Raw genomic sequence first — 16,506 nt, 5'->3', positions numbered from 1 at the left:
CTGAAACTGAGAAGTTTTAGGTTAATTTCCAGGTGTCCTGTGAGCTAGAGAAGTAATGAGACAGTGTTCTGAAAACAAAGGAAGGTACTGAGCTGGGGTTTCCATCATTAGCTCCAGGCCAACCATTACTATGGGGTACAAGCAAGAGGGCAGAAATAGAGCAAAAAGTGTTTGTGCCTGCATCACCTCCTGGTGGTGCAAGCAGTGAATGTGCTTTTCAGAGCTGAATACCCTGAACTGGGCCTAATCCAGAGCAAAACATCCTGAGCAAAACATCCTGAACATAATTTCAGAAGTGGTAGCTACTTCTGCTTCCTGCTGTCCTGAAATTACCTTGATCAGACCCACACCCACACCAACACTCCCCAACATGATGAAGATCTTAGTCCTACTGCTAATGCTCCAAATACTTCTGGATTATTAATTAAACTCAAGGAAGCACAAGCAGCTGAACAGGGAAGCCGATTCCAAACTCTGCCTCATAACACCTGAATCTACTTGTCCAATCCTTGAACATAAATAGTTTTTCCTCACAGGTGCTGCTGTTCCACAGAATCCTCTGTGCTGATTGAATCCTTCTTCTCCAAGTCTTGACTCTGCTCTTCAATCCCACACCTCCTTCAGCTCTGCAGTGGCAGCCAGGGAGGAGGCAGAGGTATAGGATCCTTAGTGAAGCAGAGCACAAGTGACAGATGCCTGGCTGCACACAGAGCTGCCTGCCACCACTGTGCCCTGCCACACAGCCCAGTGAGGAACAGAGGGTAAAGGATGTTCTATGGTTCACTTTTCTTATTGCCACAGGATGTGTCAGAATAGCTCAGTATTTAAGCTATTCAGATAGCCTTTGTGCTTAAAAATGTCTCTTCTTTTTTTTTTTTTTTTTTGGAGGCGGGGGTTTGTTTCAATATCCCTTCTCATGGGGGGCATATATGGAGGAAAAAAACTCTCTGATTCATTAAACTATGTGCAAGGTGTATTTTCCTCCTGCTCCATCCTGATAGTAAATTTTCATCTGCTATGTAGGGGTGAAAGATTTCTCTTGTGCTTTGTTTTCAGGAAGATTTTGAGGAAAAAAAAATGTCTAGTGAATAGTATCACTTTATGCTCTTAAAACCCCAGATTTTGTCAGAATGCAGACAGCTGAAGCTATGTCTGTAAGATCAGTGTGGGATGAGGGATGTAGTGCACTAAACTCCTGCTATGCATTTTCTGAAGAATTGAAGGTTGGTGATAACAGTCCATAGATACAAATTTTATGGTACAGGATGAACAGCTTTTCCCATCTCTGTACATAGGAAATACAGAAAATGCCAGGGATGTCACTTAAATTGAAGACCTGTTTGATTTGTTTTTCTTATCAGAAAATGTTCGTTTCTGTTTCCTTCTGTTCTTTTCCCTTTGCAGTTCTAGACTTTCGTCCTTCAGCAGATGTTTGCAGTGAGAACATGGGCTCCTCTAAGAGAGGAGTTGGAGGTTGACTTGGGAGAATAACATAGTTTTTCTGACTATGAGGAATTAGATATAGGATGAAAAAATGAGACATGACCCTGTGAAACCCAGCTAGAAATGCTACCGGGTCAGGCAGAATACTCACTGAATTTCTTTGAGGTAATACTTTCACATCGTTTGAAAAATTATCTTTTATTCAGACATTGCAGCAGAGATGAAGATATGTGTTTGTTTTCCTGGATAAATAGTTCTTGTAGAAATAATGAAACCGAGGCCATGAATATGTACATAGACATTTCCAAAGTCTGGGGGCAATAAAATGGCACCTCCACCCTGACCTCTTTGGGCTGCTCCCAGTTTCATCCCAGTGTTGGTGCTTTGGTCTTTATGGAATACTGCACCAGAACTTGAGACCAGAGACTCAGTAAGGCACAGCAGATATGGGAATATCTTTCCATGTTGATGCTTTTCTGTGTGAAAATCAGTTCTAGAAAGTGGTTTGTACAAGTCATCATTTGCCAGATTGCTGACTGAATTTCTAAGCGCTTCTGTCTCTAGCTGACTGTCAGGATATAAGGTGAACATGAACACTAGGGTATCGTCCACTGTTTAAGATGCCTTGAACATCCTATGGTTTAAGGGAAAGGCACTTATGCAAGTGCTAACCTCCATTCAGGGCAGAAAGTGAGATTGTTTTGAGGATTCCCTGTAGACAAAACTTTTGATAAACAGGTATAAAATGGAGAGCAGTCCTTCAGTGACAGGCAACGAGCTGCCATGCTTGTAAAACACTCCTTTCTTTAGTCACCTTGGTGACAACATGAGTGCCTACTTTGTTGGTCTGGTCCAGATCCTTCATTGGTCTCATCACCTTGGCAGCTTGCAGAGGAGCTGAGAGCTTGCTAGGGCACATCAGCAGCTGTATGCAGCTTTGCCAAAAAGTGAGTTAGCCCAAACAGCACTCTTTGCTGCCATGGCCTCTAAGTTTCAGGCAACTGATTTATGTGACCTCCATCTAAGCATTTAGTACAGATGCAGCCATGCTGTTCTCAAGCCCTGGCTTTGGTGTGAGGTCTACCTGTGCCCATCCCCACCTAACATTTCTGTTAATGCTCAGTGTGGTGCTTGTCTGTGAGCTTGGTCTCTAATTGCAAATGGCTTTTTTTATAAGACTGCTTTTGTAAAAGACTGCTTTTACACTATGTGAAGTGTCTTTCCTTTGCAATCTTTTAAAATTTAATAACTCTTTAATAACTCCTTTTTATCCTGATGAAGAAGTGAAAAAAATAGTTTCTCAACTAGAAGGTTTTAGCCATCTGCATTATGTACTGTGAACACTGACTTGCAGCTCACAGCTGTGGTTTGTTTCTGCAAGGCTGGGAGAAACCAGGCATTTCCTGGGGTCCCACTGGGGCTGGAGGGGCTGCCCCCAGTGAGCTGTAAGTGCTGAGGTTTAGAAGATGTGCTCTGGAGAGTAGAACACAATATTTTTCACATAACTTTAAAAATCCCACCCAGCAGCAATGATAGAGCCAGTGATGACTATTTTGATTTCCTTTGACAAGTTTACACAATGTAATAAGGATCTGGCAGAACATCACTTTGCTGATTTTGTGCTCAAGTTGTGTAACAACAATTCTTGGCAAGGTCAGAATTAAAAGAAAAATCTGCAAAGCCAACTGAAAAATAAAGCTATACAGGAAGCTCTGAGTTTTGTTTTTTTTTTTTCAAGGATATAGATGACCTTGGATCCCAAAAAATTGGGAAATATGTTTTGAGAACTCTGACTCTTGGCATATTTCTGCCAGTCCAATGGAGTCAAGGGGATCCAATGCAGGAATGCCCTCTGCATGGAATCCTTGGTGAGTATTTAGGAGGTGAGGGATTCTATTTCATATTGTGATTATTATTTTAGGGCAAACAACTTCCTTCTTTTGTACTTGGCATTGCTGTTCCTGTTGTGCATGTGTGTATTCTCTCGTCCACCATTTCAATCCCTGCCTTGGCCCCTCAGTCCTGAGGTGGTGCCCGCGCTGCAGGACAGAGGCTCACAGTCCTTGTGCGCTGGCAGTACTTGCCCAGGGTCACCATTGAGGGCAAAAAGCTGTAAATAACCTCGAATGTATGTGGACTTTTGCTCTCTCTGGGAGCCTCCCTTTGGTGGAGATGGTGCAGCAGCAGACAGGTATCCTGCCTTAGCCTGGACTCTGTCTCCTGTTGCCTTGTGAAAACAGTAATGAGTTACGAGCATGAGCCTTCTCACCAAATTCTCGCTCTCTTGCTCTCAGACTGAAAGCAGAGAAGTTGTGCAGCTCTCTGGGGCAGCACAAGGAGACCTGCAGTGCACTGAGCCACTGTGGCTTAATCCAAGTGTACTTTGATTCCTCTTGGCTCGTCCTGGGCATTTGTACTGCATTTGTACACAGAGGTGGTTCTCCACACCTCTGTAGAACACATCTCCCTGGGGGTGCAGGGGCAGAGGCCATTTCGTTCTGGGCACTCCTGCCACCAGATCAATTTGCTTTCATTAAAACATAACCAAATCAAACAAAGCCTCTGGCCTTTCATTTGAAAGACTGCAGCAAACCACACCAGGGTGGCATAAGTCTGCAACATACACTGACTTTTCAGGTAACAATCTTACAGTAAGTTAGAAAGGAGGACTTTTTTTTCTTTTTATTGGCTTCAATGCACACAGGTTACAAGAGCTATGGAAAAGTGTTCTGTGGGGTTTGTTCTATTTCTTTAAAATGTTAATTACTCTCTCATGGGCTAATATTTATACGGCTTCTGAATGCACCGGTGGGTTGGAGTTTTGTCACTGATGAAAGAGTGTTTCTCTATGTACAGCACAGCGACGGAGTAAAGCAAGTAATTGTCGTGTAGGGCTTCATCTCTTTTCCAAGCCAGCATTGTTGGTGCAAGAAGACAGGAAGTCAGGTAAGGAAAAATATCTGTTATCTTCTCACTTGCAAGACTGCTACTTCCTCTGCCTTATCATGTTTTGTATTTGATTATACTTAAATCTCTCTGAAAATCTTGTTCATTGATGAGCTTTCCATGTAAAAAGTGCTGCAAGTTCTCACTGCATAGCAGTGTGAAGACCTACTGCCTTTCTTTGCTAAGGGAGGAAGCAATAGCTGGATTTGATGCAATTTCATTTTTTTTCAGCAAAGTATAAAAATCATAATAGCATATGTGGCTAAAAACCTTAAAGAAAAAACAATTTCACAATTCATTTCAAACTTTTTGAAACTAAGTATTTTGGAATATTGTTTTGAAACAAATACTTTGGTTTTTAAATGTCCTTCTGAATTTGGGGGGGATTTTTGAGGTAAACCAAATTTATAATTCTCTACTGTAACAGCCTATCAGATTTACTGTTGATTCAACCTCATGATGAGATCTGCATTTTTTAATAAAGACATATTTTTTCTGGAATTTTTTTGTTTGTTTGTTTACCAAGTATTATTACTTCCTAAACACTGCCTTTAACCTTCTGTCTCAGCAAATAAAGTTTGATTGACCACTGGAGTGAGAAATAGGCTAGATGTTCTCTTTCTACTGCTGGTGGAAAATTCAGATGAGCTTTGAATAATGATGGTTTGCAGTTTCAACAGGCTAGTCGAAACTTGAGAAGGGACAGTTCATTACAATAAAATGCTTATGCAAAGGGTGTTTATAGGCGTGTGAAAATGAATTGGTAACCAGCTAATAGATGGGGCTGCCCAGTCTTAAGCTATTGTTTGGTGTTTTACACACTGTATAGGAAGAACTCTCATTTTTTTATTCCTATTTCTAGAAAATATTTTTGAGGATAGTTCTAAGCAATGAAGAATAATAACAGATCTTTATTTGTCACATTCAAAATAATTTATAAGCAAATTCTGAAACAGAAATAATGCACAATTGTGTTAGTACTCCTGATAAAAAAGTGGCCAAAAAACCCATTGTGAGTTCTGGTCCTTGAAGTATTGACTGAATTACTGCTATGTCTATCATGCATGATTCTCCCTTTCTAGGTGCCCTGCTTTGGACCTTTGTATTTTGAAGCAGATTTATAGATTCTGCATTTTAGAAGAGACATCTCTGTAAGAACCGTGGCATAACTAAGTGATAGTTTCTTGAGCTTTTGTTGCTCGTCTCCGTAGATGGACACCTTTGCCATGGGCACGACTGTGCCAATGCTCCTGGTCCTGCTGAGCCTGGTGATTGGGAGCAGCCAGGGGTGCTACTGTGAACATTACCCATGGGGATCGTGGTCTGCCTGCTCACAGACCTGCAATTTCGGCACACAGACCAGGCACAGGTAGGGCCAAGCCATCTCCCTACATCTGTGTTTCATTTCTGTCACTTCTGGAGAGTGGCACCCATGTCCAAAGCTCCACCTTCCACAATGTACTGAGAAAAATTGTCATCATGATCAAGTGTTTATCAGATAAATAGATCATCTTTTAATTGCAGTGCTTTAAAATTACAAAATTTAGTATCTAGAACGTTACTGCATGTGAGGCAAGGAGGGAAGGGGAGGGCTGGAATTAAATGATCCTTGAGATCCCTTCCAACTCAAACCATTCTAATCTTAGGAGCCAGTGCCTCCAAACAAACCAATATCTGCTAATAGATGTGATGAGAAGAGGACAGCCAGGTACTACACTGGCCTTGCTGGCAGCGTGCTTTGGGTGTTCAGCCCCTGCAGACACATGAGGCTCTCGGGGCCCTGCACTGACACAATGCCACAGCAGGAGTGAGCTCCAAATTTCCTCCCTGCACCATTAGTTTTATGACAACAGATGATGTCAAATAAAGATTCAGCAGCATCCAATTTGATACAGCACTGTGGTATAATCTAAACTTATGAGAAATCCCTCTTTTCCTCCTGGCTCTGTCTGTAGCTGTCCTCTGGGACATCTGAAGTGACATGAATCAAAAAAAATTGCTCTTTAAACTTAAGGCATATTTGGATTTGTCTTGTAATCAACGTTCTGCAAATGCGTATTATCTCTCAGGGTTTCTTAGCTGGGTTGAAATAATTTTGTCAGCCTTCACCCACAAGTAGAGAACACCTACGATCTGTCTATTCTTTCCTAGCATTTTTTTTTTTTTTACTTTTTTTTTAGGCAAATAAGAATGGATGAATATTACAGCCAAAACTTCTGTGACCAGCTGTGCACAAAGCAAGAATCTCGTACATGTAACCAGCAAACATGTCCTATCAACTGTCAGCTTGGAGACTTTGGCCCTTGGTCAGAATGTGACCCATGTGTTAAAAAACAAGTAGGTAGAAAATGTGTTATATGGGCTAAATGCAAGAAATTATGCTAAGGAGATCTCCTTATTTCAACTTTGGAGCAATTAATCTGAAAAATGAGAGTTTAAGTTAACAAGGGAAATTGGTTATGAATTATACAGTAGGAGCTGGAGAGAACAAGTTAAAATAAGCAGATCAAACCAGAAAGGGGTTTTAGTAGAGTAAATCCATTTATGAGACTGCTTGTGATGCTTATCATAAACTTGCTTCAAAGTTTCCACTACCATAGTTAAAGGTGAATTTTCCACATAAAGAATCAACTAAACTGTAAAGTGTTAATGTCGGCTTAAGCAGGAGAAAGTCACAGAATCTTTGCTTATCCATAACATTCTGCCTGTTCTAAAGACAAGAAAAATAGAATCAACTCATCTCTTGAAAAGAGTCAACAAATCCTAGGTGCTGTTGGCTATAAATTCTCAGGCTATATCGTACACTGATAGTCTGGATCAGTTTGAGATTGCTGTTGAGAAATACAGAGCACCATTCCCCGAACCTTCATAGAATGTACAAATTCCCCCACCTCCACAAGTAGATGTGCTAATATCTGTGGGACAAACACCCAGGATGGTGTTTTTTCCTCTTGGGCTTTTCTCTGTTGACAATGGTACACTCAGAGGTGAGACAGTAGAGAGGGAAGAAATGAAAAATCAGGTTAAAGTGAATTTGACCTAAACAAACCAAGGCCTGTCAAATGTAAGGTTGTAGAGGATAGAGGGAAGAGCCAGCAGATTGTGTGGGGTAGTTGTATGGCTGGTGGGTATGAGCTTTGAAGCTGACCATGAGAGCGACTCCGAGGTTCTGAACAGACACAGCCCGTGTCCCTCTGCAGGTACCCCTTGGTTTCAGAAATCCATGTCTGAAAAGCAACCCTGAAAAATCTGTCAGACATCACAAGTATATCTTTACATATATATCTAACTTTCTGATGCCCAAATAGGGCAAGAAAGACACACAAAAGCTGTTCTGTGTGTGAGAGGTGAACCAGCCTCTGGGGTTGCAACTAGGATGGGCAGTATGAGAGCAGAATAAGGAGAATCAGTGAGAGACTGGGAGACAGAAAGCTTCAAGAGGTGAAAGGGAGTGTTCGTCTCAACTGGACTGATTTCAATACCCTCTTATAAGTCCGAGTTTCATACCTTATATTGCTATATATGCCAATTAAATTTTACTAGCTTTAAGTATTGATGCAACATATATGCTTCTTAAAACAAAAAGGTGCTTTTGTGGACTGTGGACCATTTTCCCTTACAAACCATAAAGATCATTGCTTGTGTCATTTATAAATAGGAATGACCAACAGAATGGAAGGCCTGTCTTACAGTGTAAGAGTGAAGACTAGTGTAAGCAAGTTCCCATTGATGGGGAGGGATAAAGATGTGGAAGCTCTGACAAATAATGTAGTGAGTGTTATGGAACTGAAATGGAGTGCAAGGAATGGTTCTCATGAGCTTGAAAACTTTCTGATGTCGCTCTTTGCACCCTCCCTTCAGAGTCATTTGGTTACTGATTTTCACTAGAATCTTCCTGCCCTGTTTGTCTCCAGGGTCTGTCTACAGCGAGGGAAGTCTGCAAGGGACCTTACTTTTCCAGTGGGAAAAATTCTTAGAGGAGAAACTGTTCAGGCACATGCAGACAGGTCTCACCAGAAGTTCAGTGAAGTCAGTGAAGTGGAGTGGAAAATATATCTGAAGTGGTTTATCTATTACCTTCCAACTTTACTGTTTTGTGTGAGGGGTGCTGTCTCAGGGAAAGAAAACTCAATGAGCTCCCAGAAACTTTCAAGAAAAGCTTTTTTGTCCTCTCAAGTCATCCAGTTCTCCTCAGACAAGCGGTCCTACATGTAGGAGTCAAGCCAGCTGGGTTGTCACTGTCAGAGTATTTCTAATTCAACAGACATGGTAAAGAACAGGAAAAATCTCTGTAAGCCTGTTCTCACATAATTTCCTACTGTATATATTGAAGATACAGGGATGGAATTTCTAATTCCTTTGGTGATGTAGACCAGGTATTCTGCAGTTTAATCATTTATGCTCCATCAGGACTAATGAGGCTCTTGGATACCAGTACCCTGCCTGTCTTACCTGGGATGATGGCATGGTAGGATGGAAGGACAAGAATGACTGATTATTTCCTTCAGGGCTGTGGTTCTGAAGAAGCCTCAGCAGCACTGAGGTGTGTGGCTCTGCCTGGGGTGGGACTTAGCTACAAACAGCTCAAAAAAACAACCCTGGGTTTGTTTCTTCTGCCTTTCAGTTCCGTACCCGGCCACTCCTGCGACCATCCCAGTTTGGGGGCCAGGCCTGCACTGAGCCACTGGTGGATTCCCGTCCATGTTTCCCAGCCAAGCTCTGCAACATAGTGGAAGTTGACTGCAAGAATAAATTCCGGTGTGAGAGTGGTAATGATAATTCCCATTGTGTAACTACAGTATTACCTAGTCAAATTTTAGATACTGAGACAAAAGACATCCATACATTCCATGCATAAATTCCAAGGAAAATGGACCAGGGAAAAAAGTTTATGTGAGGATTTTATATGTATTAGTAACAGCTTATCTTTTCAGTTTCTTCTGTAAGCAATTAAAATGCAGTCCCTTGCCAGGGGTGTCACTGTGATCATGATAGCTGGACAGTAGCACTGTTCCAATTATATTTCTTTGCACAAATTTTTCATACACAAATGTAACTGTAGAGTTTGTCTGAACATAAATTCTCACTATTTTTATTAGGCTTGTGGCTATTTCTTGTTTGCTTCAGTTTAAATATACCTGATTAAACAAAATAATTTTATCCACATATCCTTTTGCCAAACTTAAAAGTAAGCCTTTGCAGCTTTGAAACAAGGTGAAACTCACAGAATTGAAATAATCATTTCTTAATTGGGATAATCCTGGCTTAATACTAATTCGGTATTAACATCTATGGCAAGCTCACACCTTTAAAAGGGAAAAAGACAAGACTGCCCTTTTCTGCATTTAGACATGATGAACCTTTGCTACTGCTGTTTCTTTGGTGCAGGTCGCTGTATTGCAAAAACATTGGAATGTAATGGAGAAAATGACTGTGGGGACAACTCTGATGAAAGAAACTGTGGAAGGAAAAAGACTGTGTGTAACCGAAAGTATGAGAGCATCCCAGGTGTGCAGTTAATAGGCAGTGGGTAAGCAAATTCTGCTAATCATTTTGTAAGCTTTAGTTGTTACCTCACTAATTTACATGAACAAAATAATTCCCAGTAAGCACGTGAGAGCATTCATTAAAGCATTTAATCTCTCAAATTAAAACTGGTAAGAAATTATAAAAATAAAAAAAAATTAGACTAGGACTGGTGGCCTGCTGCATGTTCCAGTCCTGCTCTGCACTGCTGGTAGACCAGATGAAGAGATGTCAAGGAACACTGTCCCCAAGTGACTTGTTTTGTCCCACAGCAACCAGAGCATGTATGGGCAACTTCCAGCTCATGGAATTACCTATCTGTACATCATGCCAAGTGCTTCAGAAATTTTGAAGGTGCTCCTCTAGAGAAGTTGTTTGTCTGTGTGACATTTCACAGGATACCAACTACTTGCAGACTTGCATTTTTTAGTTGAATTTTGAACTCAGTGTGGTCCAGTAACATCATTTATGGTAGAAATAGAGAACCAGCAGTTTATTTTCATAGAACCATTTTTAGGTTTTCCACTTAAGACTGACTGCCTTATGCTGACTTTGGGTTTATCAGTAAGGTTAGGCACTGCTGGAAAGTAGGAAACTGGATTGATGCTACCACATTTTTCAGGTGAATTAAGTGTGGATGAGAACTTCTTGTAATTCCATTCAAAGCAGTAACAAGACCCAGATGCTCATGCTCTCAAGCAAATCTACAATACCTCAATGCAGCTGTATACCATGAAATGTCTCAAGTCCATTCATCTTTCTGGAATTGTTTAATCTCTGGAAATAAATTTTTGTTAGATTTCACATTCTCGCAGGAGAGAGCCGAGGGGAAGTTCTTGGCAACTCATTCAATGGAGGGCGATGCACAACAGTGAAGCGCAACGAGACAAGGAAGCTGTATCGTGTCCCTGCGAATCTGGAGGCTGTCAGCTTTCAGGTACTCTCAAGCAGCAGCTCCTAGCTGTAAAACCCTTGCTGTAATCACAATCCAAATTAGGTGCTCAAGTGTTAGGTAGCACTGCATGTTTTAGTACAAAATTTCTCAACCTGGTGAGGCTTGAACATACTTCAGTTGATGAGTGGAGAGCGGATAAAAGTTCATACCCCACTCATGCTTTTCAGATCTGTGTTAACTCCGTGCACCATATATCAGAGTCAATATGATTGATTTGAGCTTCTCTTGCATCCAGTGGCTGTGGCCTTATTTTGTTCCAACTTGGTACCAAGGGCCTTCTCCTAGCCAGATATCATCTAGGCAGAGGTTTGTTCAACTCCAAAGCTTACTTCATCATCACTTGTCTGTACTTGAAGAACCAATGGCTGCAGCTACTGACTCCAGCTTCCTTCCTGTCACCTGCAGCCTTGGGATCCAGCTCCTGCCTGAGCCACTTTAACACCTCAGTCCTGCCTGTTCTCTGCCCAGCCCCTCCAAAGTGCAGCAAGGAAAGGAGGCAGGCAGTGAGCCTGGAAAGCAGGAGGACAAAATACACACAGCTTGGAGAGGAGGCTTACAGGACAGGCTGGGGAATGACCAAAATGAACCTGGAGTATATCTTATAAAAAAATCTAGGAACCACTAATACCTCTTTTATGGACACTAGCATTCAGAAAATGTTTTGAATATTGTGGTTGGGACACAACATCTGGCTGTGTACACATGAACAGGCCCTGTTTGAAGTCAGTAGATGCTGCATTGGGAAAAAAAGTATGCAGGATGTGAACAAGGCCCAACTAATGGGTGAAAACTGATCATTTTTGCCACAGGTGTTGTGAGATTTTAGGATTACTTTAACAGAGGCAACTGAAAAAAGGACACTCCGATACATTCCAAAGAAAGTGCAATTGAATTTGCCCATGTAGGATTTATCAACAATGGTGAAAAATTACTGTCTGCAGAAATATTCAGAGGGGAAAACCAACCTTTGGTTTGCCCAGGTCTCTTTATAGCCAGTAAAGTTCATTAAGTTACTGATGTCCATTGGCAGAACTGTTAATGGTTTGTGAAACTCACCTTTAGAAGTGCATCTTTGTCTTTTAACATTTAGAGCAGCTTCTCATGTTGAAGGGTCAGTGGATTGGGCATTCTTGGAACTCCAGTCTATTTTCCCACAAAAGCAAATGACTTGTTGAAAAATGGAAGGTGGGGGGAAGAATACACCACCTCATTTCCCAAAATCCTTAGCAGCCCTATTAAACAAACAGGTCTAGAGGAGGGAAAAAAAAATCTCATTTTTAAAAAACACACAGGAGTTTCCCCAGTTTTGGGAAAGAAGTAATTTCTGATCTGATGCTGAAGTTGTCTTGGTGCTTTTCTCAACACCGCCACTGGAGGTTTACCAACTCAATCAGCAGGTTTGCTAACAATTCCTCTTCATCTGCCTTTAATCCATCATGCAGTATAGGTGCTAACAGTCCGCACCTGCTCTAAGACTCTCCTGTGGAATCCTGTTCATTCTTCTAGCTGGAAATTGAGAAGAAAGGTCAGGAAGCACCAAACTCTGTCTTGTACAATATAGAAGCCATGGGGTTGGGAAGTAGTCATGATGTAGACACAACATGTATGTTGGAACTTGTTGAAAAATATTCCTAAGGTTTAGGGCTCAGGGGTGAGAAGCTTTAAAGGAAGTGCTATATGCTTTTTTGTGGTTGTTGTATAAACAACTATTAGTAAGTCTGGTTCTTAGCTTGTATTCATTTTGCCTCTTAGCCTTTCTCAGTCTCATCTTTTGTGTAACTTACTTTCACATCTCAAATAACCAAGGCATATTTTTTTCCATTAAAAAAGTCAAAAAATCAAGAATTCTTTGCTAAATAGTTTTCTGTTTCATATTATCATTTATGCAAATGCATTTTGCTTTACTGAATTGCCAGGTAACAGATGAAGAAGATGATGTAACATCAGATTTCTACAAAGATTTAACTCCCCTGAGTTACAGTGCTTTTGACAGTAGTTCATCCACTCATAGTGGTAAACATTCTTCTGGTATCCCATTTTTATTCTCAAAAAAGACACGGGTTCAGGTTACATCGTCTTCCTCCTTCAAGAAAGCTATTGAAGCCTCATATGAAAAGGTAATTTAATGTTGCCTTCAGTTTCTTTCTTTCAGTTGATTTGTGTCTACTCATTTCAGATCTGAGCTGCCAAAGGCTGCTTTCCCTATCAAGACATTGGCCCACTAGAATTAGCTATTGAAAAAATCCTCTTCTGATACTACGTGTTCCTGGTTGTAGCATACCTTTTGTAATCCATCATGGTTTTCTGCATTTAGTACAGAAAACATAAGCTCATTCCATTTTTAAAAAGCATAGATTTGACATTATCATATTGGGTAAGACACTCCTTCCCCTACCCTAATTATAGATTAAGAGGGCATAATACCTAACAGCAGCAGACAACTCAAAAAATAAAGGAAGTGCACTCAAGAATGTTATATTTATGCATGTACTGGGTATGAATCTACATTATTCTTTTTTTTGGTAACTATCTTGCATATTGGAGCCTCATGTTGGAGTCTCAAATGCCAAGATGTATATGGTCACAAAGACAATCTCAGAAATAACACACTCACAGAAAAGTTTCTCAGAACAGATAATATTTTTCCCATAAGATTCTGTGCCTTCAAAGCAAATGAATACTGGTAGGGTAAAAGAGTATGTATTTTTATAATTTAATGGCAGTAAATGATGTGCTATTGTTTGCACTTCTGCATGGGAAAGGCCATAGCTTCATGAACGAACCTAAGGCCTGTTGAAACCCAGGAGTTCTAATGCAATTACAGTGAAACTTTTGTGGAAATATTAGTCTTAACACTAAGATTTTCTATGATGGAAGTTTGCTGCAGTCCTTGCTCACTTGTCCTAATGGTTAAGCAACTTGATTGCCTGAAGAGTCCATTGCCTCTAGTTTGAATGCAACTATCCTGAAGTTCCAGATGCTGGAAACCTGCTCAATTTCATGCCCATGTACACACATCAGGCAGCTCTCTTGTACAATTGGCAAGTTTATTTTGGGGGAACAGTGGCTTCTTATTGGCATAAGCCCAGACCAGAGCTAATTATGAAAATGTTAATTTAGGTGAAACTTCTAACAGAAAAGTTATTCTGCCTATACGTTGGTTTTCAGCATTGCTGTCATGGAAGGTGGAAGGGTGCAGGATCACTTCACCCAGATAAGCTGTGGATGCCCCATCTCTGGGAGTGTTCAAGGCTGGGTTTGATGGGACTTTGAGCAAGCTCATCCAGTGAGAGTTGTTTCTGCTCACAGCAGTGGTGTTGAACCTAGATGGTCTTTAAGGTCCCTTCCAACCCAAACCATTCCATGATTCTGTGAAATCACAGAAACCCACCAATAACTTAGTCTAGTGTTGGCTAAAGATGACATGGCTTAAAATCCTTTCTTAATGAATCCACAGCAGGACTGTTACCTTGGGTCTTCCTTGTGTTACCTACCATATCAGACAGGAAACTCCACTTTTATCTCTGTCTCTATGAATTGTATTAGTGAGTGTTTGTAGGTAGATGTGTACTTGTGTATGTTTGAGAGACCTACAAGTAAATTTGCAACACTTCCTTATATAGTTAAAAAAGAAGACTATATTGATCACTTTAAAGAAGAGAGGAATTGTCCTGCGCTTTGGGACATCTCATTCAGACCTCTATGTTACAAAATGTATAAATAAAATATAAATACTCTTGGCTCCTCTAGTTTCTGCACTTACCTTCCTCTGAAGGTGCTAAGACTCCTCTTTTCTTATTTCTAGAATTCCAACTTTATTAGAGTCCATAAAGTAATTTCTGTTGCAAACTTCACAATGAAACAGTCAGATCTGCAGCTATCAGACGTCTTTCTAAAAGCACTTAACAACCTGCCCCTGGAGTACAACTATGCTTTGTACAGCAGAATATTTGATGACTTTGGCACTCATTACTACACCTCTGGGAAGATGGGTGGTTCCTATGATATTCTTTACCAGTATAGCTCTGAGGAACTGCAGAACTCAGGTATGTAATCTTTAACAAGAAAATATAATTTTTTGTTTAACAGCTTTTCTTATCCCTGTTTTTAGGTCTTACACCACAGAGTAAGTTCTCCAACAGCAAAAAATTCTTTAGACTTTCACAGATTCATTAATTACTCACATTGCTTACATATACAGCAAGAAGAAATTTTTGTTTTACACTGTATTTGAAAAGTTCAGGAGATTCCTTATTTGGTAAATGTCACTGTGTTCAGTGAAACCACTTAAGACCTTCAGACCAAGACCAGGTGCCACCACGAAAAGTTGTTCCAGTTGTTCCTACAGCATGGGACTGAGGTCTGAGCTGTATAAGGTGTACTTTTTGGGATGCAGCCAAGTCGATGGTTTGTGTTAGAAATTACTTTAAAATTTTCCCATGACTGCTAGACCCTCAAAATGAAAAGATAACACCAGAAAAATGGAAATCTAAAGTTAAAAGCTGTGATCTTTAATGCCACTGCTGTAACTTGCATGGGCATGGGAGGGTAGCTGAAGCATGCCTCTGTCCAACACTGTACGTGGGGCAGCACGTTCCTGCTGTAGTGAAGTCTCCAGTAGCGGGTGAGGAGCATGGGAAGCTGCTGGCTCACCCCAGTGTGGCAGCCTGGGGCATGGTGCTGGCCATGTACCATGGTTGTGCTGATAAAGATGCTGTTCTGTGGTATTTCTAGGCCTGTCAGTTGAGGAATCAACAGAGTGTGTCCGAACAGAAACAACCAGGCGTGTGTTCTTCTGGAAGAAAAAGAAAGTCAGTACCAGATGCACCACAAACAGGATGACTGTGACACATGAAGGTGACCATGATGAGAACAGGGCCATGTCCTGTTACTTACCCTGAGAGATACCATTTCCCTCAGCTGCCCCAGGTGACCTCTCAGCTTTGTTGAACTACAGATGCTCCTCTACCACCGTCAGAGCGGCGTTTCATTGTCTGCCTCTGATACAAGCATTGAAATCATATTCTCATTTGCAAAAGAAATTATTATGTAGGTGTGCTATTTCTTTGCTCTGGAGGGCCATCACTAGGGATCTGCTGTCACTGGCTCTCCAGCTGGTCACAGATCTGCCAAGCATTGCCCCTCACCCTGGGTCCAGGGGCAGGAATGCTGAAAAATGAGGGAAGGTAGAAATTTGTGTCTATGACTCAGTCCCTAAACTTCTTTAAGGGTTGCTCAGAGCTCATTGAGAGAGTTGGGCTGCAATAACACACTCCCTGACTTTCCCTTCCCACCTTCCTCATGCCAAGCAGAAATTTAGGTACTGGAGTACAAGAAATGTGTCTCAGAAACTGCAGAAGGCTGGTGCATTTTCCATTAGAATGACAAAGTCATACTCTGCATCACTAAGGATAGGAATTTCATCACTTCCATGTTTTCGTCCTCAGTATTTGATTAGTATCTTTTACTTGGATGTTTGGAGCCAGGACTAAACCTGCCATGCTGTGTGTTCTAGAGGTATCCTCCTACCATACTGTGTGCTCTAGAGGAGGCTACTGCATCTTCTGCATTTTCCACTACTGTCTTACGCTCTGGATATCCCCACGGTTCAGGTCTCAAACACTTTCATTTGGAAT

At 41.1% G+C, this 16,506-nt stretch overlaps 1 protein-coding gene across 2 annotated transcripts in view; it reads left to right on the top strand.

Annotated features, from left to right (window-relative positions):
- Nucleotides 1-3,931: 3,931 nt before the first annotated feature.
- The window catches only part of C6 (complement C6), a 34,862-nt gene continuing 22,287 nt past the window's right edge, over nucleotides 3,932-16,506 (top strand). Inside the window, exons 1-10 of one of the 2 annotated variants that reach the window (XM_038125069.1) lie at nucleotides 3,932-4,080; nucleotides 4,300-4,389; nucleotides 5,601-5,758; nucleotides 6,570-6,726; nucleotides 9,014-9,158; nucleotides 9,778-9,919; nucleotides 10,714-10,852; nucleotides 12,787-12,987; nucleotides 14,676-14,916; nucleotides 15,605-15,727. In XM_038125069.1, coding sequence (XP_037980997.1) covers nucleotides 5,601-5,758; nucleotides 6,570-6,726; nucleotides 9,014-9,158; nucleotides 9,778-9,919; nucleotides 10,714-10,852; nucleotides 12,787-12,987; nucleotides 14,676-14,916; nucleotides 15,605-15,727 — 1,306 coding nt within the window. In that variant the 5' untranslated portion in view covers nucleotides 3,932-4,080; nucleotides 4,300-4,389. Of the gene's footprint in view, nucleotides 4,095-4,299; nucleotides 4,390-5,600; nucleotides 5,759-6,569; nucleotides 6,727-9,013; nucleotides 9,159-9,777; nucleotides 9,920-10,713; nucleotides 10,853-12,786; nucleotides 12,988-14,675; nucleotides 14,917-15,604; nucleotides 15,728-16,506 lie in introns of both variants that reach the window. The other variant, XM_038125070.1, reaches the window with a different exon arrangement.

The sequence above is a fragment of the Motacilla alba genome, chromosome Z, assembly GCF_015832195.1.
Source record: "Motacilla alba alba isolate MOTALB_02 chromosome Z, Motacilla_alba_V1.0_pri, whole genome shotgun sequence".
Classification (NCBI taxonomy): Eukaryota; Metazoa; Chordata; class Aves; order Passeriformes; family Motacillidae; genus Motacilla; species Motacilla alba.
The sequence above is the reverse complement of the archived record's forward strand: the minus strand, read 5'-3'. Positions and strand labels throughout refer to the sequence as shown.